Source organism: Cordyceps militaris, assembly GCF_000225605.1.
Source record: "Cordyceps militaris CM01 unplaced genomic scaffold CCM_S00006, whole genome shotgun sequence".
Lineage (NCBI taxonomy): Eukaryota > Fungi > Ascomycota > Sordariomycetes > Hypocreales > Cordycipitaceae > Cordyceps > Cordyceps militaris.
Genome location: NW_006271974.1, coordinates 473,446 through 497,516, shown reverse-complemented (window position 1 = coordinate 497,516; position 24,071 = coordinate 473,446). Strand labels below are relative to the sequence as shown.

At 50.3% G+C, this 24,071-nt stretch overlaps 6 protein-coding genes across 6 annotated transcripts; 3 read left to right on the top strand and 3 right to left on the bottom strand.

Annotated features, from left to right (window-relative positions):
* Positions 1-339: 339 nt before the first annotated feature.
* CCM_07445 (pentafunctional AROM polypeptide) lies at positions 340-5,086 on the bottom strand (the record flags this gene model as incomplete). Its single annotated transcript, XM_006672586.1, has 2 exons — positions 340-360; positions 467-5,086. The coding sequence occupies 2 exons, from the start codon at positions 5,084-5,086 to the stop codon at positions 340-342; spliced, it is 4,641 nt and encodes a 1,546-aa protein (XP_006672649.1).
* Positions 5,087-6,620: 1,534 nt separating this feature from the next.
* CCM_07444 (DDHD domain protein) lies at positions 6,621-9,706 on the top strand (the record flags this gene model as incomplete). The annotated part of the gene is made up of 2 exons (XM_006672585.1): positions 6,621-7,778; positions 7,856-9,706. The coding sequence occupies 2 exons, from the start codon at positions 6,621-6,623 to the stop codon at positions 9,704-9,706; spliced, it is 3,009 nt and encodes a 1,002-aa protein (XP_006672648.1).
* A 268-nt stretch (positions 9,707-9,974) lies between these two features.
* Positions 9,975-12,350, bottom strand: CCM_07443 (DNA repair helicase RAD3; the record flags this gene model as incomplete). Its single annotated transcript, XM_006672584.1, has 5 exons — positions 9,975-11,333; positions 11,387-11,484; positions 11,540-11,870; positions 11,927-12,043; positions 12,126-12,350. The coding sequence occupies 5 exons, from the start codon at positions 12,348-12,350 to the stop codon at positions 9,975-9,977; spliced, it is 2,130 nt and encodes a 709-aa protein (XP_006672647.1).
* A 1,258-nt stretch (positions 12,351-13,608) lies between these two features.
* Positions 13,609-17,087, top strand: CCM_07442 (protein tyrosine phosphatase Pps1, putative; the record flags this gene model as incomplete). The annotated part of the gene is made up of 3 exons (XM_006672583.1): positions 13,609-13,814; positions 14,941-16,715; positions 16,780-17,087. The coding sequence occupies 3 exons, from the start codon at positions 13,609-13,611 to the stop codon at positions 17,085-17,087; spliced, it is 2,289 nt and encodes a 762-aa protein (XP_006672646.1).
* Positions 17,088-17,872: 785 nt separating this feature from the next.
* CCM_07441 (protein-vacuolar targeting protein Atg18) lies at positions 17,873-19,618 on the bottom strand (the record flags this gene model as incomplete). The annotated part of the gene is made up of 4 exons (XM_006672582.1): positions 17,873-18,970; positions 19,031-19,185; positions 19,248-19,407; positions 19,454-19,618. The coding sequence occupies 4 exons, from the start codon at positions 19,616-19,618 to the stop codon at positions 17,873-17,875; spliced, it is 1,578 nt and encodes a 525-aa protein (XP_006672645.1).
* An 890-nt stretch (positions 19,619-20,508) lies between these two features.
* Positions 20,509-23,915, top strand: CCM_07440 (leucine carboxyl methyltransferase; the record flags this gene model as incomplete). Its single annotated transcript, XM_006672581.1, has 7 exons — positions 20,509-20,595; positions 20,688-20,905; positions 20,958-22,254; positions 22,417-22,809; positions 22,858-23,058; positions 23,111-23,407; positions 23,463-23,915. 7 exons carry the CDS (start codon positions 20,509-20,511, stop codon positions 23,913-23,915), a joined length of 2,946 nt encoding a protein of 981 aa, XP_006672644.1.
* Between the last annotated feature and the right edge of the window lie 156 nt (positions 23,916-24,071).

Sequence of the window (24,071 nt, the reverse complement as noted above, 5' to 3'; positions counted from 1 at the left end):
TCTTGCGGAGCTTTGTGTGCAATGGCAATGATGAAACCTTACATTCACCTTTGCCTCGAATGCACTTGACGTCATGCGGCGACCGGAGTTATGAAATTATACTGTGTTGCGTTTTTGGGTGCACGGCCCGGGGAATAACCTCTGAGTTTGGGTAATTATTTTTCTGTGAGGCGTAAATGAAACTTGGGATAGATTTAAAAAAATGTACTTTTAGCTAGATAAACGACAACACGAGATAATGAGCGATATAATGGGCGGCAACCAAAATATAAATCTGACCGATTGCAACTCTGCCGTACTCGTGAGAAACTGTGTTGCGTTTTGGGAGAAGAGGCGATTTTACTCGGTTCCTAGGACGAACTGTCGAGCATCGCTGTACAGGGGGCAGATACCTGTCCAAAGTTGAAACTGCGCTCTGATTAGCAATGGGCCACATACACGAATGTCGTGGATCTAGTGGACTAACCTGGTACCAGCCTTGAGATGCAAGGACTTCGAGGCCAGGAATTGTAGGCCAACCAGCACTTTCAGCAATCTTCACCGCTGGAGTCGCACGAGGTTTGTACGCCATGTCTAGAAGGACACGTTGTTGCAAGGCTGTAGCGGATGCATTCACGACTGCGCTAATGACTTTCTCGGTCATAGGGTCGATTGGCTTGTCGCCAGGAATCGTGCTGATAATAACGTTAGGTAGCACTGCAATAGTAGCAGCATCCGTGACTGCCTGCAAATTGTAGTCGTCTGGGAGATCGGCTATCATGGCCTCTACGTTCTTGGCCGTACGACCGACGACGTAGATGCGGCCGAATCCGAGAGTGTGCAAAGCAAACACGGCGGCCCTCGTAGTCCCACCTGACCCAATGACCATGGCGGTCGAATTGCTGGTGACCTCCCCAATGCCTCCATTGCGAAGGGCATGGACAATTCCTTTCCAGTCTGTATTGTCTCCGAGAAGATGCTGTGTGCCATCTCCTACACTACTGGATAGCGGTATCACCGTGTTGACGGCGCCAATTATACGTGCCGCTTCCGTGAGCTCGTCCAGTTCGCCGATGATGTCAAGCTTGAGAGGTATGGTTACTGATGCACCACCAAAGCTAGGGTCACGTAGAGCAGGTCTCACGTCAATTGCGTTGTCTGTTTCCAAGAGCCGGTACTGGTGCGGGAGACCACATTGGTCAAACAGGCCATTATGGAGTGCAGGTGATCGAGACTGAGAAATGGGCTTTCCGAAGAGATAGAAGTTGCGCGCCTCCAACTGTCCAACAAGCGTCAGCGCTTGTCGAATTTCTGCGGCACTCAGCTGCCCGGGCGCTGCCTTGAACGGCAATGCTGGGTGTGATACGGGTGTCAGGAAGCCGTTTAGGACACGGCTGAGCTGGCCAACTGTCCCCATATTGATGGCGATGATGGGCGGGCCTTGCTCGGAAGTCGTTCTCGACTTGAATCGGACTAAATCGAAATTGTCTTCAACTTTGTGCGCCAGACCCACGAGCTTCACAATGTCGCCGTACTGAAGAGCACGATTGTAGTGTTCGATCCAAGACGCGTTCCTCCACGATAAAGCACCGCGCGGGTCGTGATGGGAAGCAATCAGTTTGGTATGACCCCGCGCGGAGCTGACGGATTCCAGTATCTCATCCGCTGTTGTTATCTCCACATCGAGATATTCTGAGCCAAGCTGCAGACCGAGATGATATAGCGCTAGCAAAGCTTCCGTAGCATCATCGGGAAACGATCCGCCCTGCGACGCGGTGCGTACTGTGAAGATAATGGGCAGGCCGGTGTATTGTCTGAGAATTGACACTTGTTCCGTTACAAAATCTAGGTCCTGGCTGTTCAAAAGATCTACACGGAGCTCGACAGCATCCGAGCCAACGACTGCCTTAGGTAGTAGCCCAGTAGCAGTAGACAAGTCCGGGATCGTGAGAGAAACGAAAAAGCTTTGTTGCTTTTTGCGCAACTGTGGAAGCTGTGCGTCTTTGCCGAAGATGCTCGATACAAAGCGGGCAAAATCGTCCGGAATGATGCTCTTGCTAGTGGGCTCGTTGGTGTGGATGCTGTAGTAGCGGAAGTTGCTGCATTGTTCGAACCAGTGTTTGCGGCGGTTGTATACACCCCTAATGTCAGAGCTGTATGCAGGTCGTATTTTGTCCCTCTCCAAGTATTGCATCACTTGATCAACATTGCGCTGTATCAAGATGACCTTGCCTCCGCTACCAGTGTAGGCCTGAAGGAGGTCCCTCGCCTCGGCTGTTTCCACGATTCCGCCACCACAAGAGAATACGTAGCCCAGTGACTGCTTTTCCATAACGTCTTGGAGCAACTGAAGCTCCTTCTTACGAAATCCTTCCCAGCCGTCTCGCGCGATAATCTCTGGGATTGACAGACCAGTGCGGCGTTCAAGCTCATGATCAAGGTCGATTGATTTCCAGCCGAGGCTCTTCGCAATCCAAATTCCGGCAGTAGTTTTACCAGCACCACGCATACCAATCAGAAAGATGGACCGATCGTCGTTCCCTGTTGCTGGTGGTGTCTCTTCCTCCTCCGCTTTGCACTTGTCCGTGCCATCCAGGTGGACCTTGAACGATTGAGACATAGTATCCCACCAACCAGGCCAGGTCTTGCCAACGCAATCCTGCTGGGTAATAACGGCACCGTGGGGGGCCACAACAGACAGGACGCTCAGGCTCATGGCAACGCGGTGGTCATCATAGCAGAAGATGCCCTTGCCTGGTGTTTTCAGATTGACTGGGGCAACGCCAAGAATCTCAATACCATCATCCAGCTCTGCACACTGAACACCGAACTTGGCAAGCTGTATTCTCATGGCAGCAATACGATTACACTCCTTGACTCGTTGGTTTGCGATGCCCGTAATTTTCGTTTTACCGCCCGCAACTGCAGCTAAGACAGAGGCAGTCAAGAAGGCGTCTGTCATGGGCTCCATGTCGATGTGCGGCAGTGGCACCAGTGCCCCAGGCTTTGGGCCCGTGACAGTTGTTGAGGTCTCCGTCTGCCTGACTATGCAGCCCATTGGGCGGAGAACATCAACAGCGAAGCGCGCGTCACCCTGGAGCGAAACCGAGCCAATGTTGGGCACTGTGCAGGTGGTCCCCGTGATTGCCGCTATAGCTAGGGGATACGTGGCTGAGCTAGCGTCGCCTTCAATAATGTACTCTGAAGGATTTTGGTAGGTGCCCTGAGGGATATAGTACGTATGTAGTTCTGTAGTTGACGTCGTCACGGAGACGCCAAACGACTTCATCATCGCGATCGTCAGCTCAATGTACAGCTGAGATATGGGTTTACCGCCAACGAGCTTCAGAGTAACGGGCTTCTTGGCGTATGGAGCGGCCATGAGAATCGATGAAACGTACTGAGACGATATCGTGGCGGCGAGCTCGATGACACCGCCCTCGAACCCACCGGACGAACCAATCCTCAGAGGCAAGCTCTTATCCTGTTCCAAGTAATCGATAGAAACGCCGTTCAGTCTAAGCGCATCGACGAGCGGGCCAATAGGGCGCACTTTCATATGTGAGTTGCCTGTGAGGACAACGCTAGTCGAGGCATCAGTGGGCGAGCATAGTGCAGCAACGGTGGTCAGGAAACGCGACGCAGTTCCGGCATTCCCGATGTAGAGCTCCTCCCGACTCGCGCTTAGCTTGCCTGCGTTGCCATTGACGATGAGAAGTTCACCACCGTCCTTCCACGAGTAGGAGGCACCGTGAAGCTTAGCAATGGCGGCAAGCATGTAGCCCGTGTCGTCTGAATGCAGAAGATTCCTAATTTGGCAGGGTCCAGCTCCGAGTGCGGCGAGAATGAGTGCTCTGTTGGAGATGCTCTTGGACCCCGGTGGGCTCACGGTGACGTTGAGGTCGGTAGGTACTGTGGGTGAAACGATGATAGCTGGCGAAAGAATAGCCTTGATACTTTGGTCATCGACGACGCTCGCCTTGGGCTCGTAGGTCTTGCCAATGGCGGACAAGAGCACAATCTTCTTCTTCAGACCATCATTCTTCTTGTCGACAGCCATTTTCTCCAGGACAACATCAACAGGACAGGGTCTACCCGCGGTCAACCGCTGGACGCGTTTGTCATGCAGCGAGACAGGCAAGCCATAGGCAGCGATGCACTTGACCAGCCTAGCAACAGCCTCCGGGCGTAGAACGCCGAGGTAGCGAGCCAGCTCCGCCTCCTTCACCATGCCGATGGCTACGGCCTCACCATGAAGTAACTGTGGTGTAAGAATGGCCTCGATTCCGTGGCCAATGGAGTGCCCAAAGTTAAGAAGATTGCGTAGGCCACCCTCCCGCTCATCGCTGGAGACGACCTCAGCCTTGACACCAGCGGATCCTACCACGATTCGTTTTACCGTGTCCTTGATTGGAACCAGACGATCGGTAGCCCTAGAGTGAACGCAGGCTAGGATCTTGGAGGCAGATGCCTCTAAAAATTCAAATTCGGTCTCGCTCCAGATGGCGGCTGTCTTGACTACCTCGGCCATGCCGTTAATAAATTCGCGGACGGGCAAGGTCTCAAGGAAATGGAGATCGATGTAGATTCGTCGCGGCTGCCAGAAAGCGCCGACCAGGTTCTTGCCCATGGGAGTATCAATGGCCGTTTTACCACCAATGGAGGAGTCGACCATGGCAAGCAGCGTGGTGGGAACCTGTACGAAGCGGACGCCGCGCATAAACGTGGCAGCAACATAGCCGATCATATCACCAATGACACCGCCCCCCAGGGCAATGATAACTGTGTCGCGCGTGCATTGCTGCGAGAGCATCCAGTCTTCGACCTCGCCCTTTGTCTCCCTGCTCTTGGACGCCTCGCCTGGTGGGATCGTGTATGTGAGAAGTCGGGTTTTCTGGCCCTTGGTTGTGGCGTCGAAGCTCGTTTGAAATCGTGGCACATAGGTGTTGTATAGGTTCGTGTCAGTGATGAGAACGTATGTGGAGGAGGCGATATTTTTCAAGAGGTCTTGGATAATATAGTCTGCCCAGAGGCCGTTGTCGACCACAATGCTGGGCTGCCCCAGAATGGGGATAATGACAGGGGTCGCTGATGCCAATTCGGACATTTTGCGCGGTAGTGATGCGAAATATGCCGTTTAGACAGCTTCCATCCAGGTGCAGAGCCGAGAGTGTGCGAGAGATGGTGGTAGTTCAAAATGTGACTAACTTTTGCAGCGCCATGCTGCCGGTATCGGTTAGGTTTCATCGGTGGAGACCCATTGTGGTCTCAGGCCTAATAACCCATTTGTGAGTTGCTTAACTTATTTCAATGGATCTTGATTTGATACTCTCACGTCACTATAATAAATTGATGCTACCGCCCTTTGTACCTTGGTTTTCTCTTTACGGTTTCATCTTGCTTTGAGCGGCCGTAGCCAGTCGATGAGCTTGTGTGTTGTGACTGTCTCGAGTACGTCCGTACCGTGACTGAACAATGCCAAAAAAAAAAGTGGTTGGTAAATTATTTACAGCAATACAACAAATCACCGCCCAATCTGTGATCCAGTACAGCCACTAACGTCAGCTTTTTTTGTTTCGGCTGATCAAATCTTTTGAGCCAACACAAATCACCACTCAATCTCGATACAGCACAACATCGAGCTGCGTTACCTACCTTGTTAACCTAGTTAGGACCCGTGGCGTGTGAGGGGAATGCCCAGATGAAGAGCATTGGATTTCTGGAGCCGATGGCCTCGGCTATTGAGACGGCCCAGTAGAACATTTGGGTTGAACTTATTTAATAGCGTAAAAGCATGTCTGCATGTTCGATGTATGTACAACGTGGGTAGGGTGAGCACTGGGGGGTGACCAACTGGTGAGCTTTTATAGTTCGTGAACGAGGCTTATCGTTAAGCCATAATATGGCCTCGTATGACTACGTGCCATCTCGGGGTTCTGGTCGTTAACTACCCTTTCACCCCAACATACCCATTTGTGGAAAAAGGGACTCACTGGTCCAGGGTAGCTGCCTCGCCACCCGAGCTACTCCTCACTTCACACTCATATGCTGGTGGCCGGTAATATACGGTCGTTGGGTGAAAAAGTGAACCCGAGACCGCCACATGACCCGGCTAGAGGAACAACACAGCCCGGAAGACGGCATACGTTGCCAACGGACCGCGCCCGACGTGCTGTGCCAACGCCGTCTTATCAAGGTCCTCACGGGCTGGAGAATAAGTATGTACCTTCAATAATTCGAAGGTAGTAAATTAGCAGGGTAACTATCCTTAACAGCAATAACAATTTATTACAATGTACATCCATAGCACCTAGGTACCTCACGTTAACTTACCTACGCGCGTGAAGGCTGTTTAGGTACCTTTCTGGATAATTTATCAATAACATTATTAAGAGGAGGTATCGCATCGAGCGGAACTTCTGGTGACCGACCTAGCCCCACTAGAAAGCTGCACCACGTCACTCAGCGGCCAGCCTAATTGTGTGGACACAGTGACAGACGACACTGAAGTTCGATCCCTCGTCTGCATAGGTAGGTTGGCTACCAAGATACCACTCAAAGCTAGCCAAAAATACACGCATGGAAGTATCGAAATCGCCGGCAGCTGCTCGATAAGCTGACCGCAATTCACACTGGACGCAATGGTGTTCGCGGAGCATACCTTCGATGCCAAATGTCGACAGACCCCCGTCATCCTCCCCGAGAGGGACGGAGGGATGCCGCCAGTCAAGGCACAGTTCTTCTACTCCTCATCGATACCCATAGACGACCCGCTCTCCGCAAGCTCGCACACAGCAACCACGGATACTAGAAAAAATAAAGAGCTACTGCGACCTTTCGGCCGAGGTGACAATAACGCTCTCGAAACAGCATGGCTGTCTCTATCTACCGCCGAAGACCGGAGCCGCCACACGGCGCTGCGTTCTGGCAAGCCGAAGAATGGGTCAATCGTTGAACAGGGCGCAGACTGGCGCGAGAAACTCGTAACGAGGGCAGCTCAAAACCACGGAAATACTCACGCGGGTTCCCCTGTCGACCAAGATATTTTAGCTCGCAAGGGGCTGCAAGACGAAGTCTGCTGCTCTGAATTGCTGCAACAAATAAAGAGACAGCTCCAGAATACAACATGCTCACTAGCTAGAGCGATTGACCCGACACTCAGTCCAGAGGCCATTGCCAAAGACGTAGCAGCATTGGTACTTCGTCGCCAACTAGGCCAAGAGGGCGAAGGGGGTTCCCAGGCAAGCCCCGTGTGGGAAGAGTCCCATAAGAAGTACCCCGGAGTTGTCAGCACAGGCTCACATTCACAACCCTCAACTCCAAAGCAGATTCGTGCCGGTGGCCTCAATAGTGCCGGTCACAACCAGAACACCCCCTTGTCCTGGGTGGGAGTAGAAACCAATGTTCGCCTTCGGTCGGATTCTCAACTGTCAGATCGTTCAATTAGAACGAATGAGATGCTGAAGAACTCAGCACCGCGCGACGGAATTACGGGGAAACCATTTGCAAGAGTTGATGACCTACGGCCTGGACCTGATCATGTGGATATTCCAAATGCGCACAGCGCTCCTCCGCCCAGCGATGCACAAAGTTGGAAGATGCAACCTCAAACTCCCCGTGACAAGCAAACTGAAATTAGGGAATCACTGCGTGACCCGGGCCACCAGCCCACAGACCAACTCGATACGGAGCCTAAGATAGCGCAAGTCACTGTTGGAATATCCAGATTGCATTCGGTGGATCTACCTGCTCTTCAGATGAAGCCAATCTACTGGTCACCAGTGAATGACATTGCAGTTGTGACCAGGTCGACATGGTTTTATAGGCAAGTATACACAAGGCTATTGTTATGGGGTTTGAGACCATTCTCTAACAGTCAAGAAGGGACACAATGTTGCCCGTGTCGACGGCAGTGGCGAACCAGCTAGAAGCCGGCTACCAGGAACTGAAACCTTGGACAGGGACCTGGATAGAGGAACTGGAATGCGCTCTGGAAGTTGGTGCCGCAGGTGAGGAAAAGGTTTCGCACCCGCTGTGGCCCAAGCACCATCAATCACTCAACGGTGCCATGCCAAATGACTCCAGGCCGACGATCTCATCGGATCTGTTTTGCGCGGCGCGGTGCTTTCGAGGTGATGCTGCCGCCAACGGCTCCATTCAATCGGCCCATACGGAGAAACAGCCCCCGAACCGTCCGTTTGCAAGCTATCAAGTCATTTACAAGGACCGAAAATCAGCATTCCTATTAAAGCCTAGCCTGGCACCGTCCTCATACCATGGTAGACGCCCACTTGCGAAGATACTGCGGGGGCTCACTGTAGGGTTACCTGTCGTTCGTGGCTTCGATAGACGTTCCTGGAACAAACAAAACAGCCCTAAAAAGGCCGCCACGGCAGCAGAAGAGGCACCTTCCGCCGATACCCAGGAGGAAAGAATACCAAACGAATGCCCTGCCTGCACAGCAGAAAAGGATCGCGGGCAGATCACAGACCTTGTACTGGTTGCCCATGGTATTGGCCAAAAAATCGCGGAGAGGGTAGAGAGTTATCATTTCACACACGCTATCAACACTTTTCGACGAGCTGTTAACATTGAGCTTCGAAATCCTGCAATCAAAAACGTCCTTCGAGCAGATCAGAACGGCTTTATGATTTTGCCACTGAACTGGAGAGTCGGTCTGTCATTTGGTAGTGATAGTGAGGTACAAAAAGGGGCCAAGGACCTGGCGGGAGCATTCGATTTAAAAGATATTGAGCCCAGCACTATACCTGCTGTTCGAAGCATGATTTCAGATGTCATGTTTGATATTCCGTTTTACATGTCTCACCACAAGAGCAAAATGATCATGGCTTTAGTTCGTGAAGCCAATCGCGTTTATCGACTGTGGTGCCGAAACAATCCTGGATTCTCTGATAAAGGCAGGGTTCACTTGATTGCACACTCCCTGGGTAGTGTTATGGCGGTCGATATTCTATCTCGGCAGCCCACATGCGTCTCGAGAGTGAACCTCGTCAAGCCAATGATACCAGACGACCAGCATTTCGAATTCAACACCACCAATCTTTTTTTGGCTGGCAGCCCGGCTGGCTTCTTTTTATTGCTAGAGAAAGGCGCACTGACTCCTCGACGTAGTCGGCGAAAACCAGGCGTGAATGATGGCGATGTAGTCGCAAAAAACGTGGCCGGGGAGGCTGGCACTTTCGGGTGTCTGGCCGTCGACAACGTATACAATATCCTCGCCAAAGAGGACCCCATCGCATACTTGTTGACAGGCGCAGTTGATCCCTCATATGCCTCGAGCCTCAAGGTTGCCTATGTGCCAAGCGTCGCACCATCTCTGATGAGCACTGTCAGGGATGCCATCAGGCAGGTGATACCTGGCTTGACACCGGAGCCAGATCCGCTTGCTGTCGAGCCGGAACGACCGACAACGGCTCGTATGCCCTCACAACTGGAGCTGGAAATCCACAATTTTACAAGAGAAGAAATCGCTGAGAAGAAGGCGTATCTACTCAATGATAACGGCCAGATCGATTGGTTCCTGCGCTCGTCTGGGGGCCCCCTTGAGATACAGTACCTAAATATGCTCAGCGCACACACGAGTTACTGGACGAACCAAGATTTTATTCGCATGGTGTGTTTGGAAATTGGTCGCAAACCGGGACGCAGCCACACGTTCCCGGCCATGAGAGCCGTCAAAAACGTGAAGCGGGATGTCAAAACCTGACATTATTATTGATTGGAGGTTAGATACCAGCGATTTATTTGATTCTATTTCTACGAGCTACGCTTCCTTGCCCGGTATTGCTGCCGCATTTGGAGGTTGAAAGATTTGGAAAGGAAGAGACAATGGTTTGCTATATTTGTCTATCTGTATGCTTATATGAATACATTACCCGAAACCAATGGGCGATAAAAAATGCCATGAAAGAACGGAGCTTACCTCGAAGAGGCGCGTTTAGCTACAAATTGTGGTGTGGTGTGATGGCCAGAATTTAAAAGCCTTCGAGCTCCATCATGTCTTGATCTAAATCCTCATCGTCGAATTCGCAGTCGTTATTACTGCCTTGCATGGCCGCCAACTGTGCCGCTTTGACTGCCGCCTCCTCTGCCTTGCGGGCCTCTTCACGATCCAGTGTAGCCTTGCGCTCCAGATCTTCGTAGCCCCATGTGCTGATGCCCTCTTGCTCTTTGGCGCGGAAAGGCTGCGCCATTGTTTTCAAAAAGCGCCGGGCACTGCTGACAGCCATGTCTGTACTGAGATTGACATCAACATCCATCAAGCCTTGGTTAATCCACTTCGGTAGCTGTGGTCGTTTCTTTTGGAATCGCCTGTCGGCGAGCACCATGATGCCATAGTCGTCCTTGCCTCGCAACACGCGTCCCAAACACTGTGCAGCATGTCGCATCGCGTCGAAAGACAAAAAATCATTCTCCTTGATGCGATACGTTTCTCGCAGAAACTCCAATCTTGCCTTGAGAATGCGCGATTCTGTGTACTGGAAGGGAACCCCTATGCACAGCACCGTGCGACCGTATTGGTGATCGAAATCGATACCCTCTGAAACCTTACCACGCGCGACACATAACAGAATAGCACCTCTCCCATTGCAGCAAGCAGTTCTGTAGGTCTCCAGAGCTAGAGATGTTTCTTGTGCGTCAGGCGTCTCAACCAAGATAAGTTTGTACTTCCATACCTCGTCAAGAATGCCCATTCCTTGCCACATGCTAATAATGGACTCCATGTACAAGTATGAAGGGAAGAACACCACCAAGCCGTCAGGTGTAATTTTGGCAAATTCTGTTAGTAAGTTTCCATAGTTCCGAACAACACTAGGCTCATTTCGAACTTGGAAGCTGGTTGAAATAGAGGCTTGATCGCTTCCTCGGGTCACAATCATTGGCAAGAAGGAGCGGCGGGCAAGTGTCATACTGTATGACTCCTGGATAACAGTGGAGAAGTCGAGCATTTTTGGATACATTTCCAGAGGTGAGATTGTTCCAGAGGTGATGATGACCGAGTAAAAGCGATCGAAGATTGGCCGAATTGCGATCGCCGCATCTAGACAGGTGAAGTGGAGGATTGGGTTTGGAACCTCGGCTGTATCGGATTCGTACGGTTCCAGAATTAGCAAAAATCCCTTTTCGTAGGTGGCAACTAAAGTGGCAAATGTTGCGACTTCTTGAAGCGGTTGATAGTCTTCTATGTTGGTAAGCTCCAGAGTTCTGACGAGCGAAGTTAAACGCTCGGCACAGAAGCCAAGAGGTTTCTTTTCAATGAATGTGTGCTCTTTCAGATGCGCCAGAAAGGACGGGGGCGTCTCCGAGATGACCTGCCGAACTTTCATGCGTGTCTGCCTTCCGGTTAGCATGGTTTTGGGGTGAAAGGGGGTAGGGGGGCACTTGCCTTTAAATATTCGATAAATCGCTGCAAAAAGGATACGAAGTGCTCTGCTCTGCGAATATTGCCCGGGACTGCTTCTTTCAAGAGCTCCTCGGGAAGTACTGGGACCCATGTCAATTAGCTCGTGTAAAAGGCTCCGAGGTGCTAGAATAGTACCTGGATTTGCCATGAAAGCATCTTCCTGCCTGGCTTCATCGGCCTCTCTCAAGCCTTGAACCAGCTTCTCATATTCATTTTGGAGCTGCTCTTGATCCGTTTCGCGCATGTCTGCAATTTTTTGCTTCAAATTTTGAGCCCCTCGTGTTGCGCGCCGGAGTGATTCTTCCGTGATATCAGTACTCAGTGATTCGATGCATACATTATCAATATTGTGTGCTTCATCAAAGACGACGATGCAGTCTTTGGAGAAGTCTTTGGAGACACGCTCTGCGATTTTAGGATCCAAGAGGTAATGGTATGAGAAGATGACAACATTGCAATATTGCATCTAGAGACAGACAGTATCAATATGCGATCATTTCGTCGGGCACTTGAACCACGCACCATGCGACGCGCGGTAAAGTATGGGCATTGTTTGTTTTCTTCGCCATAGCGCAGAATACCGTCAAACGTCCAGACGCCATTCGGGATCAGATTGTGTGATTCGAGTAAATCGAGATTCTGCCACCCCAGTTAGCGAAGAAAAGAAAGGACCCGACAACGAGGGTTGAATGTGTACATCATGGTAAACGCACAGATCTACGTCTTCGCCGCGCTCTTTTTTTTCTTTGACAAAGCCTGCTGTCAAGCTTCGACATCGAGCGTCAACAACGGATCCGCTCTTTTCACGCTTGACAGAAGGGTGAAGGCATAAATTCTTTCGACTTGTTAGACCAAGACCTCGAAAGTCTTCTTCGTAGCCCAACTGTTCAGTGCGGTACTTCATTAACGCTTCCAGCTCCATTAGGGCCTTTTCGATTTCAGACATGGTACCTGTATATAGAGAGTAAGTAGTGAAATACCGTAGCTCCACGAGGGTTTAGGCACGGACGAGAGCAATAGATGAGCTTCCGCTTCTCCGGCATAAATTGTTGGTAAGCAACAATAAGAGACAGCAACGAGACAGTCTTGCCGGTGCCCGAAGGCATTTCGAGTACACAATGACCCCCTGCATCGAGTGTCTCTGCGGCGCCAAAGTTAGCTGAAGTGTACACGATCATAAGTAGCTAGATGGTTGGGGATCATTCTCTATGGCGAGGAAGGCGTACTTTTCAAATCACACATATACCTTGTAGAGCCAAAAGTTAGCATGCCCGGCAAGTGGTGAGCCAGAAACGACGTGGACGTACGAATATTGCTCTGACAACGACATCAAGGTCAGCGTACTGTTTGGCACTAATGTGAGCTTAACGAACCTGGGTAAATTCTCGGGTATGGGAAGAGAATAGGAAGGTCCCTTGAAATGTTAATAGATTGCCGTAGATGAAAGTACATTGCAATAGAGAGCATACCCGATGTAGAACTTCATTTTGGCGGATTGAGCACAGAATGCTGATTGGAGCAACTGCAAAGGCCTAGTTGATCGTGGAGAACGTGAAGGCTGCTGATAAACGCAAAACGCCAGTGATCGCGTTATCACGTGACTAACCACGACCCTGCGATAAAGCAACAGTTGTTGAAAGCGCGAGCAGTCTTCTCAAATTCTTGTCCCGCTGCATATATTTGTGCAACTTTTATGTATTATGTTTCAACTTTGAACATTGCTGGTGGATTCATGTTTAACTAACAGTCCGTAGAAGCAACTGGGACGCGGTATCCACGGATACAGATACAAATACCTGGTACGTACCTACGCGCGTGAGGCCTGTTCTTAACAAAGAACTTGGCACGTTGTCGGTTTAATATCTAATTTTCCCCTATCACAACGCTATTGATCTAATAGAGCTTATATTAAATATAAGGAGTTTTTCAAAAAATATAATAATAGCCTAATAATGTGATAATAGGGGAAATTTATCTAGTGCCCTGTTAGAAAGCCGGCCTAGGTACTCTAGTGCACAGCTGAGTACCTCTACCTCTACCTATACCAAAATACCAAGATCAAGATCTAATTATTAAGTCAAGATGGTCAAGTGCCAGTTTGGTAGATGCCTGTTCCTGAATTTTAAATGTGTCTCGTCAAATTGCTGGGTAGATTTCCCGCGCTTCGGCCCAAATGTTTGGCTTTAGACTACTGAAGTTCCTTGATGCAGGGCGGAGAATTGAGGCACACGATCAAAGTTGTGGCTGTCACCATCGTCACCATCACGGCGACTCTGTTCTTGCTGCCCCCCAGGCCTGGATTTGCATTGAAAGGCCAACCAGGCGAGGACAACGCGCTGCTCACAACGGGGAAACAATGGCCAGAGGACGGGACCTGTAGGCTATATGGGATTGAGCTCGAGCCAGAAGTGTACGCAACAAAGCTCTCCTGCAAGAATATGCGACATGGTCTATGAATTCGCCATGAACACATCTTGACCCCGCCTTGGTCTTTGGATGGCAACCGCTATCGCGGCACTAACAGCTCGTCGCCCACCACACCAAATCCATGCCAGACTGCCGTTGATGCAAGCCTGCAAGCCTAGTGAGACTTTGCGCTGGTCTATTGGCCCATCCTTCATCCCACCCTTGCCGCCATCACACTTTGGAAACTGGGGGAGGGGGTCTTGTGGCAGTCGGTGGCTGCGTTATCACCCAATCCACGCCGTTGAATAGCCCAATTTTTGTCGGGTCTTGTGTCTCCTCGAACTTGACCTTGCCGCTGGGTGGCTGGCGGCGTCGCTCCAAGCCGCCTCCAAACATAACGTGCCCGCACTCTGTGCAACCCTTGTTGCTTGGTATCCCATCTCTTTGTCTCTCTTGCTCTCTTCTCCCCCGCCTCATCGTCGAACCTTCAACAAGGGCTATTTTTACCTCTTCTGTCACCTGCTCTCTGCCCTGCCAGTATTCATTTTCTAGCGTCACCTCGGTCAACGGGACTACCGCTCTTTCCACGTCCGCAAATCCACCATCGTTGCTCAATTCCTTGGTGGCTCGTTGCCAGCCATTTGACAGGCCCAGCTTACCACCTGACACTCGCTGTTGTCTCCTGGCTCGCAGCCGTCATCTTGAACTTCCTCTTGACCTTTTGTCATACTATTTTTTCTTTCGACTTGGTGGCTCTCGACTTTCTTTCTTTTGTATGTGCAATGTCAGGTGGCGCGTGCCCTCGACCCCTTAGCTGTTCCTCCACGCCATCATACATCATACATACTAACATTTCCCAGTTCTCGTCGCGCTATAGTCGGAGCCTTCCCAAGATCGCTAGGTGTATTTTATTATACCAGGCATGATTTGTGGCGCCACTCTAAGCCAATCCTACTCATCGTGTATGTTCTGGCTCCCATACGCACGTGGGCATCTTATCTTCTAACTGCATCATCACCAGACCCGACTGCTAGAAGCAATTCGACTTGGCGGCCACTGTAAACTATACGATCCTACTCTTATTCAACTAAACACCAAGCTGGATAGATGGCTACTATTGCTGTTCCTAGGCCTATTCCTCCTCCCCACCGCCCTTCCTCCACAATCGACGTGGAGACTGATACTATTACTCCACCGCCGTCTCTCGAATCGTCTGCGCCGTCTACCTCGCCACAGCATACAGCTTTACCCAACAAGCATATTCCAGCGTGTCCAACAGGGCCTGCTAAATATACCGACCTAGATACACCACCGCCATCTCCAGGAGGCGCGCAAGACTTCTGCCAAACATCTCTTCTATACCCCCCGGACAACTATGTCAAGACTGTGGCTGGAACTTTAGCGATATATGAAATTGTCGCGTCACAGGTCGCTGACGCCTTAGAATACGCGGCTAGTCAGTCACTTCCTTCACCTTCTGGCGTCTTCCCATGGCTTCACGGATTGCACCCTCTCAATCATATGCAGCAAACATTCTTCACTGGCCGCCGAGGATCAATCCTTAAACCCCCATCTGGCTTCAGAGCAATCACCCTCGTAAAAGCCGATGGCGATCTCACCAATAGTCGCCTCAAGGGCGCCGTTAGCCCCGAAGAAATAATGAAAAACAGTCCCACGGCTGAGTTTATAGACCCCGATCCTGCGGATGGCTTTTCCGTACGAAACTTCCAGATTCAGGTCGCGAAGATGGCTCTTGTATCTGACATCATCGTCTACGGCGATGACGTACCTCAAACCAGGCGGATGGCCTGGGACATTGCTGCTGCGCAGAAGAGATGGCAAGAGCAAAACGGTATCCACGCAGACGGCATTCAAGATCATTATTGCTTTGTCTGTACTTGCCCGTTTTCCGACTTCGAGCGGTACCATGGCGATCTCGTTGCTGTTGATGCGGCCGGCTGTCTGACTGGTCAAGTCTTGGACTTGGTCCATCAGGAGCGCAGAGAGATGTGGGATATGACAGTCGCATCAGAGATATCTCATAATGTCTACATGGGACCGACTCCAGAGCCCGGCAGTTCTGAGGAGCAGCGTTTTGATGTCTTGATTGAATGCAGTGACCTCGGTAGGATGAACCCCGAGTCGCTGAGGCGGGTGGCTAGATGCTCTGCTGAAAAAGTGCCCGAGGCCTTCCATGAGTTTCCGTCCTCAGGGAGCATCCTCCCGCCTACTTATTCTCAGACAGAAGCAGACGGAATTTTGAACACCTGCAAATGGCTCTATCACATTTCGCACGGCACTCTTCCGGATCCCGAAATTGTTGGAGGCAAAGATGGGGATGTGGAGATATGTTTTGACGAAGAGAGAGGCGTCAACAGTCTGCGAGCTCGCAAAGTCCTGATCCACTGCGCCGATGGCTATACCGAATCCAGTATGCTAGGTATAGCATATTTGAGCTATAGCTCCGGGCTTCCAGTGCCAGATGCATGGTTAAATCTCCATACGACGAAACAGCGCAACTTTTTCGCATATCCTACTGATGTTGCTCTGCTGAAGGCTATTTCCCCTCGCCTCCTCCGTGAATCACCGGAATGCAAGAACAAAGATACCAGCGAGCTCATGGCTCTGGTGAAGAATGAACCGAATTGGTTTTGCAGTCTGGATGGCTCACTACCAAGTCGCATACTCGAATACCTGTATCTGGGTAATCTCGGCCACGCGAACAACCCGTCTCTCCTACGAGATATGGGCATTGGTCAGATCCTGTCTGTTGGCGAGACTGCCTCTTGGCGGGAAGGCGACTTAGAAGTCTGGGGACAAGACAATATTTGTATTATTCAAGGGGTGCAAGACAACGGCATTGACCCATTGACGAATGAATTTCAGAGATGCCTCGACTTCATTGGTAAGCATTGTAAAATGAAACCTTTGGTATCTATCGCTTTGTCTAACTAGTGTTACAAATTCAGATCGAGGAAAACGACTAGGGACGTCAACTTTGGTCCATTGCCGCGTCGGCGTTTCGCGAAGCGCGACCATATGTATTGCCGAGGTCATGCGTGTCCTTAGGCTCTCTTTTCCACGAGCGTATTGTTTTGTGAGAGCTCGGCGACTGAACGTTATTATACAACCACATCTACGGTTTGCGTACGAGCTGTTACAGTGGGAGCAAGCTCTGTTGCAGACCGACGATAACGCAGGCACGTTTAAACGAGAACTTGAATGGGCCGAAATAACGCGAGAAATCGCGCTGATGAACAGGCCGTATTCACGTTAAACGGGTGGAAAAGAGAAGAATAAGCATGAACCTTGTCGTCAATATGGTATGGACAAGAACATCGTCTCCGTTGCGCATGACCAATGAATAACAGTTATGGCGTCTGGCATAGTCCCTGGGGAATATTGAAGACTACCTACTACAAGATAATGATCACGAAAGAAATCCGGCTTATGGATAATGATGGAAATTGAAGTTATTCTGCTTTTATGATGGAACAATTGCGCAACTTGACGGCAATATCTGGGTGTTTTGTTAATTCTGGTTTGGAGTCTTTTTGTCATCTTTGCTGGTATCGCCGATGCAGTATTATTATACGATATTTTAGGTTCATGAATGTAGCTTTGAAGTTTGTTTTGAGTTTATGCCTCTGAACACCGAGTTTGCTTGTATGGAAAACAAGCCTCAATTGACCCCCAGGCTGTGCAAAAGGCATGCTTTCAGGAACTACGTCATGCAATTGCAACCAATGTGAAGGAGCATAAGCGAAACCAGTACGAAAACAATCTCTTGCGTAACCACTAGAGAAATAAAAATAGAGAAACTCGAGGCCATGTGTTGTATAGGTGACAAGAAATTAGGACACGCTGCAGTGGCTTGAGGAATAACGGCCGGCCCGTGTGCGTCTGGTTCAACGGGGTTTCCAATTAATTGCTATATTCCAGCATATTAAACACCATATGGCGAGCCGTCGATTTTGTCGTCTCCTTCCAAAACACTATAATCGGATTTCGTTAACACAGGCCAGGGGGAGACTGCACGCTGCCTTTAAGGCTGAGACCAACTTACGAAAATTGCTTAACGAGATAACCCTCACCGCCATTTTCCATGTCGATGTTGTAGACGTAAAGCCCGCCGTCGCTGGTCACTACCATGACCTGAGGGCTACTACTGCTCATGGCGACAACGCTGCGCAGAGGGCCCGCAGGCGAGCCGCCAGCGTAGCGCGAAGTATTGGGTGAACCTGTTGATTTGGGAATCTTGATGAATGCAAAATCTCTGATGGGCTCCCACATCTCGGTGACTGATTGTGGGAGATAAGAGCCCACCACGCCTGCGACGCCTCGCCCCATGATTTGGGATGAACGACGCAGCATATTGCTAAAGGAGCCACTCTGCCTGCGATTGGCGACTTTGACGGGGCTGTTTGTAAGCTCTGCTACCTCACTTCTAGGCGATTCGGCGGCGCTGTCGCCTGGGGAGCCTCCCTCGTCCTGGTGTCGGCCACGCGACCAGCGATCTTGCCTAGGAGACCCTGGAGGCTCAATCGGTGCACCACCTGGGGTACTGTGCCCTGGCGGTGCTCCCAGACGGAAAATATGAACGGTATCGGAAGTGGAAGAAACGCAGAGAAGCGTCGAGCTCAAGTTAAAGGACATGCTGTATATGGTTGATGGATAAGTTCCGCGACGGAACTGATACAGTTTCTGTCCACGGGGAACAGAGAACACTCGAATAATTGTGCCAGTCTCGCTAGCCGTCGCAAGTAGTGTTCCGTCGTTGTTCAGGCATATACTGCACAATGGCGAGCGATGTGCCTCGATTACATTGACCGCTTTCAGAGTGAGGGTATCGAAAACCAGAACGTCACCCACAGTCGGAGTTACATAAGTCGATTGCGGTGGCGCATGAGCAGGCCTTCTGGCATCGGCATCTTCTCGTGGCTTTGGCAGCGGATATGCGACGAAGCAATTTTCGGACGAGGGCGACAATGCGCAGATGGCCGAGGGGTTGGGGGATGTGGGTATAGTGTAGATGAGGCTCATGTTGCTAATATCATATAGATAAATTTCTTCTTCAAGTACGACGGCTAGGCGCTTGCGGTTGAGGCGCACTGCCAGAACGGCAGAAGGAAATGTGAGCTCGCATATTACCGAAGCTCTCTACGATGTCGAAAAGTTAGCCATTGGTGCGTGCGTCGAGCATGATTGTCTGGAGCGAACCTTTGTATTTTGTATAACAAGGTGGCGGGGAGACAAAATTAAAGCAACGAGAGAGGTAGAGAAAAGCATCTCGATAATCGAAATATTGCCATCGTCGCTCGTGAAGATGCGGGAAAATGGGTCGGTGTGGTAGATCCGGAAGCCTTTCGAGGTGCCTGCCAGCGGTTAGTTGGAAGGAGTGCATTGGGTGGTGGGAGAAAAAAGGGAGACTGCATACCAACAGCAAGACAGCTGTGGTCCTGATTGAAGGTGATGAAGTTGAGCGCCGGGCTCGCCATCACGGACGGCCCCTGGCGACGAGAGCTTTGCGCAAAGCCGGAAGGCGGTGGTAGTGAATAGACGTGGCTGCGACGGCGGCTGCGTGTGTTTTGGCGGTGCTGTTTGAGGCTTCGCGATGCTGCGGAAATTATGACGAGCGCGCACAGAGTCGGCTGGTGGAGAGATTGAAGAAGATGGACTGGCAGCCAGGCAGTCAAATGACGGGCAGAGGCGCATGTGGATGGTTGTGAGGCTAGGTACAGGTACCCAGGTATTACCTGGTGTCGGCGGTTCAGCAGGTGTGGGGTGTACAAGTGAGGGGGGCGTCATGGCACGGCAGGGCACAAGTGACACGCTGGGTTGGTTTTGTTGACAAGGATGCCATCAAAGACGGTAAATAAATCCGTACACAGAGACGCTAGAGACAATGGTCTGATGAACAAGAATTGCTTTTGAAAGAAAGATGGTACACTACGGGCTGCTCTGGCCTACAAGCGGATGACGAGATCAACCAGCGGCTACTACAAGGATAAATTTTTGAAATAAAATAATCAAATGCCACGAGTAGATATTATTTCTACGTTGCCCCATTGCGTGGGCAGTAGACTCGCTGTTCCTATCCACTTGTTGCCTTTGGCAGCACTAATAAGGGAGACAAACCACTATCATCTTCGTTATGCTTTTATTTTCTTAATTATTGTTTTCTTCGTATTCTTATCTTTCCTTCTTTTCCTTCTTTATTATTCTGGTCTTTCTTATCCTTGTAATTTTCTCATTCTATTTCCCCTTCTCCCTTATAGTTCTTTTTAATACAGTGTGTTCTGGCCAGTGTCTACTAGGTAATTAATTCCCTTCATGGGCAGCTATTCCCTGTAATAAACCACTTGGTCGTGGATGGGCAGCACCACCCTTGTTCATAAACCGACCTCGTTTCTTCGCAGCTTACTCGTGCTATGGAAGCTTTCTAGAGAGATAACAACAATAGTGGAATACACCATCCCTACGATCAGGCAATGAGTTCATCTACGACACGCTCATTTGTGTCCAGTCGTTGGATTATTACCTAATCACCTTGCCCAAAACTGGCCAGCCCGCAAAAACAGAAAGCTCTGCTGAAAAGTGAGAAAGCATCAAATGCGACGGCCTTCAAGAGGCGGTCCAAAATATCCTGCGCTACATCACTGGTGCCTTGTAGCTACTTCTCAGATACCAGTCCAGATATGGAGTCGCTAGCATCGTTGATACCGACGAAACCCGTCCCTACTCCGACGCAAAGGTCCCCGGCGCTCGACGACCTGATCATGGGTGTAAGTAATTGCCCGACTTTTCTTTGGCGTACCTTTGAATATGAGATGTGACAGAATCTAGCGTGTGCATGTCTAATTATATTACTCCCTAGACCAACAGTAGCAGCATTGTTTCCAAGCGCAGTGTTGAAAGGTTTTACTACCCAGATGAGCCACACTATTTTCGCTACTTCGTCAAGAAGTTTCAGCGGCGAGCGCCCCTGATCAATCGTGGATATTGGTTGAGATTGAGAGCCATTGATGTTACTGTCAAGCAGTTTCTTTTACGATCTGCTGGCCGGAAAGTAGTCATCAATCTCGGTTGTGGAAGGTGAGTAGATCGGCTTTTCTGCGCGAATCGCGGTTATTAATATGGTGCACAGCGATGTCTTGCCGTGGCAATGTCATGCGCGGTATGGAGACAGCTGCAATAATGCATTGTTTATTGACGTCGACTACCCAGATCTCATGCATAAAAAGCGATCGATTGTTTTGGAGACACCTCAGTTGAAGGGTCTACTCGGGTCATCATTCAAAGTTTTTGACTCTGATCAAGATCTTGTACTGCTGAAGAGTGAAAAGTACTGCCAAATTGGATGCGATCTTCGCGAATTGGAAGCACTCCGCCGGGTGCTTGAAACTCTGGTCGACTTGTCAGACTGCCTTGTCCTCTTTGTTGCCGAAGTTTCCATCACTTACATGGATACCGAATCTGCGGATAGTTTACTTGAGTGGGCTAGTTCTGTTGGCAAGGCTGAGTTCTGCCTCCTGGAACAACTTTTGCCCTACGGTCGTGGCCACCCTTTCGCCCAGACAATGCTTAGGCATTTCGACAAACTGAAGACGCCGCTTCGGTCTGTTGGGCATTACCCGACCGTCAGTGACCAGTTCAAGAGATTTAAGAGCCGGGGATGGTCCAGTGTGCAGATTTGGGACTTGTGGGACGCCTGGTGCTGTGGCGAGTTTGTAAGTGCCGAAGAAAGGGTCGCCCTGGACGATATCGAGCCCTTTGACGAATGGGAAGAATTTATGCTCTTTGCGCGCCATTACTTCGTTCTCCACGCATCGGCGACTGAGACTTCAGAGGCAATGAATGAAACGGCGGACCTGCAACCAACCGACACAAGACTTAGTACGGAGCTCACTATGAATCTCACTACAATTACCGGTAGCAGCAAACGCCGATTCGGAGCATTTGCGACCTTGAAAGATGTAGAGGGGCGGAATTTCGGACTGAACATGATGGGGCTGGGCTCCAATTCTCGTGAGGATAGCTCTGATATCTATTCTCTAGACGGCCGAGCAACATCCTCCCCGACGTTACCATTAACCGGCCCATCACCGCGCATGTGCTTCACTATTACCGACCTGGGATGCCACGGCATCTTACTTATAGGAGGCCGCGGCTCCCCAGCTAGCGCCTTTTCCGATTGCTGGCTTCTCAGAAATGGCCATGACCCGAGTTGGCAGTCGACATGGAAGCTACCAGCTCCTCTGTACCGCCATTCCGCCTTGAGACTGCCGGGAACATCATTGGTTTTTGTAGCCGGAGGCAAATCAGGCCCTTCGCAGATATCTGGGAGTTATTTTGTGCTTAACCCTGAACAAGGTTGGCTCCAATGCAAGGTTACTGGAGAGGTGCCGAGGCCATCATTTGGCTCCGTTTTATGCAACAACCCCGTGGGATCCTTCGAAGGCAAATATGCAGGATTCCTATGGGGTGGCATTGAAAGGACTGGCCTAATTAACAAAGAGAAATACAAGTGGACACTAGACGCGGCTGCTCAACAGGCAAGTAGCTTTTATCACCTCATCAGAAGACAGCTAACCACCAGTGAATAGCCCACACTCAGTTTTACGAAACTAAAGAACGATGTCGGTCCCGAACTTTCCATCTTTGGGGCCCAAGTCATTGACATCAACGGAAATACAATTATATGCGGAGGCATGGCTGAAGATCAGACTGTTGATGGACAAGCAATGTACTGCTTGACCTCGTCTAATTCTAATTTCACCGTCGTGAAAATCAAGCAGTGTCCAGACAATTCAGCCGCCAAACCATTTATGATTGGCTCATCGGCTTTGTATCACGACGGCCGCATTATCATTGCTGGAGGTGGCGCGACCTGCTTTTCCATGGGAACATTTTGGGAGACAAATATTTATCAAGCACAGTTGCCTGCAATCCTCCACAGTGGCCGACCGCCACCGGACGAAGCACCCAAACCCCGAAAGGTGAGCTATATATCCTCACACCGCGTCGTAAGCAGCACTTCTGCCCAGAAACGTGATAGCGAAGACGGTAGACTTGATGCAAAAGCTAGCATTTCGACCATTGCGCGCCTTAGCCTGAACTCGGCATCTCAATTCGAAGGTCTTCTTCAGCGTGGCGAACCTGTGGTGATCGAGAATCTCTATCTGGGAGACTGTCTTGCGAACTGGAATTCTGAGTACATGACCGATAAAGTGGGAAGCGACAAGAAGGTCAGTTCATTCTGCATGTTTACCAATTGTTCGGGTCTGACCCGTGAACCAGGTCGTTGTCCACGAATGCCAACCGGATAACGGCAAGATGGATTTCAACGCAAAAAACTTTCAATACGTCACAAGCGACTTTGGTACCATTATGGCTAGAGCCAAGAATGGGGACAGATTGTACTTGCGCTCACTGTCGAATGACAAGCCGACTGAGCAGCCAGCCAAGCTGGAAGAGGACTTTCCTGACTTGGCAACGGAATTCGTACTACCAGAACAACTCAGTTATGTCAAAAAGCAGCTGTTCAGCTCTGTGCTGCGCGTCTCTGGCAGAGTCAACATGTGGCTGCACTATGACGTACGTCTAATAAGGTTGCTTGCTGCCCATCTGTGTCCCAACTAATTTCGGATAGGTCATGGCCAATGTGTACGCGCAGGTTGTCGGATCAAAGAGAATGATTATATTTCCACCAAGCGATGTACCGTATTTGGCATTTGCGCCCGGCGCCTCCAGTTCCAGCGTAGATGTGTTTGCATTGCTGGAAACGCCAAAGCTCGCTCGTACACAGCCTTATGAAGCCATTGTTGGCCCTGGCGATGTTTTATTCTTACCACCTCTCTGGCTACATACCGCAACGCCCATGACAAACATGAGTGTAGCAGTAAATACGTTCTTTCGCGACCTAGACCTTGGGTACGCCACTGGGCGAGATGTGTACGGGAATAGGGATCTAGCCGCCTATGAAAGGGGCAGACAAGACGTCGCCAAGATTGCGAAGCAATTCCAGAAACTACCAAAAGAGACACGCAGGTTCTATCTGGCAAGGCTGGCAGATGAGCTACTGCAAGCGGGGGAAGGCAATTGAGTCGAGCTCATTGATTGATCGGAGCCGCGGTACAGATACAGAGAGAAGCAGTACCAAGTAGTAGCCGCGGAATTTTCCGCACCCCTTAATTTCCAGACATCTCGAGACCTAGATTATACCGATCTTATACACTGTTTGAGAAAGAGCCGCGCGAGA